The 4,588-nt window shown below is 33.1% G+C and overlaps 1 protein-coding gene across 1 annotated transcript; it reads right to left on the minus strand.

Moving 5' to 3' along the window:
- Positions 1-3,196: 3,196 nt before the first annotated feature.
- Positions 3,197-4,361, minus strand: LOC139898027 (uncharacterized). The gene is made up of 3 exons (XM_071880740.1): positions 3,894-4,361; positions 3,468-3,702; positions 3,197-3,375 (listed from the first exon to the last, which is right to left on the minus strand). The coding sequence occupies exons 1-3, from the start codon at positions 4,359-4,361 to the stop codon at positions 3,197-3,199; spliced, it is 882 nt and encodes a 293-aa protein (XP_071736841.1).
- Positions 4,362-4,588: the final 227 nt, after the last annotated feature.

The following is a 4,588-nucleotide window of genomic DNA, read 5'->3' on the forward strand; positions in this document are numbered from 1 at the left end:
GCAGGGTTACGCATGATGCTGGGCGGCCTGCTGTACGCTGGGCGGCAAATACTGAAAACCATCAAATTTGGTTATCTTTTGTGCTCTTCGATCTGTTTTTCTGTATAAAAATGGTGTTTTTATGCGTGTATCCCCTAGGATACACCATTAGTCATCAATGAAGGTGACATAATAATGAGAACCTCCATGTGATTCTACATTCGTTGGCCCAATAACATTCGTATAAACTAGGTCCAATTTCTTTAACTTTGGTGAATTCCCAGATTTAACTGAAGTCACCTTCTTTTGCTTCCCATAAGTGCATTGTTCACAAAACCCTAGCTCTATCTTTTTTAAATCCAGAATCCTCTCACTCGAACTAAGAACCTTCATACCCTTCTCACCCATGTGTCCGAGTCTTTGGTACCATAGAGTAGAACTAGCCCCAACTTCAACCGTAGCAATCACCGTGTCTTCTTCAAACACCTCAACCATATAAAGAGTTCCTCTTTTATGTCCACGTCCCACGACACTACTACCCTTAATCACCTCCCATTGGTGATTCTTGAAAGTAACCTCATTACCTTCTTCATCTAATTGACCAACCGAGATTAGCTTCCTTTTTAAATTAGGAATAAACCTTACGTTTTTCAAAGTCCAATTAGAACCAAGAGTAGTCTTCAATACAACATCTCCTATACCTTTAATCTCGAGACTTTTGTTGTTTGCCAATCTAACTTTACCTTGATACGACCTAAAATTCTTCATCACGCTCTTAGTGGGTGTAGCGTGAAACGAAGCTCCCGAATCCAAGATCCAAGACTCCACCGAACTTTCAATACTACATAATAATGCATCCTTCGTATCTTCCGCAGTTAAGTTAAAATCTTTAACAGGAGCATTCTTACAATATCTTTGATAATGCCCCTTTTTAATTGCAACCCCAACAAATAACATCACATCGGTCTTTTGATGGATACCTCTTCTTGAACTTCTCTTTGTTCTTTTTCACACCGCGATCAATTTTCCTGCCACGGTTTTTGGTACTTAACAAAGAACCGGATAACAACTCCCCCGAACTTCTCTTACGAGTGTCTTCAATGAGAATTAAATCCCTAATTCCTTCATACGCAAGCTTAGTAGTACCGTTAGAGCTACTAACCGCGGTAACCGTACCTGACCAACTTTCCGGTAATGATGAAAGCAAGATTAGTTCTTTTAGTTCGTCATCAAATTTGATTTCAACCGACTCTAATCTTGAAACAAGATTGTTGAATTCGTTGATATGATCCGTTGCACTCATACCTTCCTTCATCTTCGTATTGAACAATTGTCTCATGAGAAAAACCTTATTCACCACCGTAGGTTTCTCATACATGTTGGAGAGTGTCTTTGATGTTAAAGTAGAGGGGTACGAAATAGTTATATGTTTATTGCGAAATACTATTAAATAAGATACAATTTTACACAAGTTATTTATTTATTTATAGAGTGGATATACCTAAACCTTGCTACAACACTTATAGGCAGTGTACCTAATCGTACAGTAGTGTAGTTTTTAGTAAGTCCGGTTCGTCCACAGGGAACTAGCCAAGTTTAACGCTATATTTTTAAAACTATATTGGTATAAAGATATATATATATATATATATATATATATATATATATATATATATATATATATATATATATATATATATATATATATATATATATATATATATATATATATATATATATATATATATATAAGTTGTATTATTATTATTATTATTATAAAAAGGGGGGTTTTACCGTTTAATGACCGGTTTGTCGATTTTAAAACTTAAGTCGCAATTAAAGCCTATTGTAAAATATTAAAAATAAATATAACTTAATTTAAAGCGTAAAGTAAATGACGATAATTAAAATGCGATAAATTAAAGTGCGGTAAAATAAATGACAGTAAATAAAATTGCGATAATTAAAAAGTACGATAATTAAAATGACAGTAAATAAAAGTGCGATGAGATATAAAATAAAGGAATTATGCTTATTTAAACTTCCGTAATCATGATGTTCGACGTGTTGATTTTATTTTATTACCATGGGTTAATTGTCCTTTATCCTGGATTATTCGATATGTCCATACGGTTTTGTCCATAATAGTCCATCAGTCATAAATATAAAGTGCGAGAGTCTTCGTCAAATTATCCTTATACCCGAAGTCAAATATTCCAACTAATTGGGGATTCGAACTGTAACAAGGTCTTAATACTTTGTTTAATGAATACACCAGGTTATCGACTGCGTGTAATCCAAGGTTTTACTACTTTGTTAACAATTACACCAATTACCCTTGAATGTAATCCACACCTATTTTAATGAGTCCATTAACTATTAATCCATTCCCGTGTCCGGTAAAATGAACGATAATTCGTATTTATAGATATCCCGCCCACCGTACCCGATTAAGCGTATGTGGTTATATATAGATGCGTCAAATTGTAAATCTCTATATTAAATTAACGAGGTATCGTTTAGTTAATATAAAGCCCATTAATAGCCCATAGTCCAATTTCCACAAGTGTCGTTCTTTTGTCCAAACCCCAATTATTGTACAAAGCCCAATTACCCCGTCTTTAATATTTAGCCCAACATCATGATTACTTTGATTTAAATAAGCATAATAATAACTTAGGGTCTGTTTACTTTTTTCTCATTAAGTTCTGTATGTATATGTCTGGCATAATGGATATTGATTAGCTATATGCAGTCAATAGAGAACTTAAATAGCTGTTTACTTTTTGTGCTGAATGAATGGTCTGAATAATAACAAATGACAATTTTAACCTTCTGATGAAGAATAACTAAATTAACCAAAATACAACTAGTTCAAGTCAACAACTAGTGACTTCATTAAACTAACATACTACCAAAAAATTCACATTACATTTTTAAGTTCCTTAAACTAAATTTTGAGCAATTTCATCACGCAAATTAGCCATATATTAAGAATTTTGAGCATCATCATACATTCCAACAGGTGCTTCTTCTCCATCTCCTTCGGGTTGTTCATCATTGTCAAAAAGAGTATCTTCGTCGCACTCCATAAAATACTTGTCATATATATTCCATTTTCTTATAAAATTGTGTATCGCGAAACAAGCAATCACCACATTTCTTTGTACCGGAAATGAAAAAGGAGCCATTTGTCTTAGGATTGGAAATCTTCCTTTCAAGACACCATAAGAACGTTCAATGACATTTCTAAGTTGTGCATGCCCGTGATTAAATTTTCTTTATCGGTCAAAGCACGCCTACGGCGAAAATCTGCCAACCAATATCTTGTGTTACGATATGGAGCCAAAAATCCTCGAGTATTTGCGTATGCGGCATCACATAGATAGTACTTATCTGTAAAAATATGAAAGTTTCATAACATTTATAAATATGAAAGTTTAAACTAAGAATTAGAATTCTATATAATAATGGAATATAGTACATACTTGGTGGAGGAATAGGAAAACCGGATGTTGGATTGTATAATACTTCGTTTAGTATCCTAGAATCATGTGCTATACCTACCCATCCGGCCCAAACAAATGTAAACATCATATTGAAATCACATATTGCTAAAACATTTTGGTAGCAACGACCGCCACCCCGACCTCTATAAGCAGATTGTTGTTTATTAGGCACAATTGCGTGTACAAGTGTTCCATCTAGTGCACCTATTGCTCCCTTCATTGTATATATTTTTTTTCATGGGCAACATAATATTAAGTAGAACGATATATAATTAAGTAATTTGACGTGCTTAGATGAGACAAAACCAAGATAATACACACACTGATGAGAAGCAACAAGTGAACATATATAAAAGTTAATATAAAATATATAAATTCATTTTAGTTTATAACAAGTGAACATACCGAAAACATTTCTCTCAAATATCTTTGTCTATCCGAAACATTTGGGTCATCGAGGGATGTCGGCCCTATGATTTCTCGCGCAAATTGCATCATTCCTTGTAGAACTTCATGAAAACATATGTGAATGGTTCGTAACGAGTGTTGAAATCGATATTTTGCTGCTCTATACCGATCATTTTGGGCAAGAACCGTTAAAAACATCGCGATCTTCTCCTCGACACTTATATGTTTACTATCTTGCAACCAATTTTTTTGTTTAAAATGATTGCATAATAGAACATATGCATCACGTGAGACACGCATTAGCTCATAACATTGTGTATTTGATCCAACTAATGACTCTTGTGTATAATCATGTCCACTTAACGCGAAAGTGAGATCTCTTTTCCTTTTTGATCTTCTTGATATGATTTTACATCTCACATAACAATAAACAAGGAAGATTAAAAGTTCATCTTCAACATCCATACTTCACCTACAAATATATATATTCTTACTGTCAAGGTTATAATATACATCCATTTTTCATATATGTTTTCTTAAAAACAATAAATTTATTAAAATAGAAACACTATATATAAACCATCAGGAAACGAAACAATACATATAACAACCCAAATTTTAGATAAACAAATATTATAGAATCTAAATTGTGAATAAGAAGATAAATGTTTAAACATCAGGTATGGGATTTT

This window comes from Rutidosis leptorrhynchoides, chromosome 1 (assembly GCF_046630445.1).
Source record: "Rutidosis leptorrhynchoides isolate AG116_Rl617_1_P2 chromosome 1, CSIRO_AGI_Rlap_v1, whole genome shotgun sequence".
Lineage (NCBI taxonomy): Eukaryota > Viridiplantae > Streptophyta > Magnoliopsida > Asterales > Asteraceae > Rutidosis > Rutidosis leptorrhynchoides.

Bases quoted from the DNA above. Each gene is read 5' to 3' on its own strand.
- LOC139898027 (XM_071880740.1), bottom strand. From the start codon at position 4,361: ATGGATGTTGAAGATGAACTTTTAATCTTCCTTGTTTATTGTTATGTG. The intron at 3,703-3,893 runs GTATGTTCACTT...TATACAATGAAG, and splicing joins ATTTGAGAGAAATGTTTTCG to GGAGCAATAGGTGCACTAGA. The intron at 3,376-3,467 runs GTATGTACTATA...ATATTTTTACAG, and splicing joins TTTTCCTATTCCTCCACCAA to ATAAGTACTATCTATGTGAT.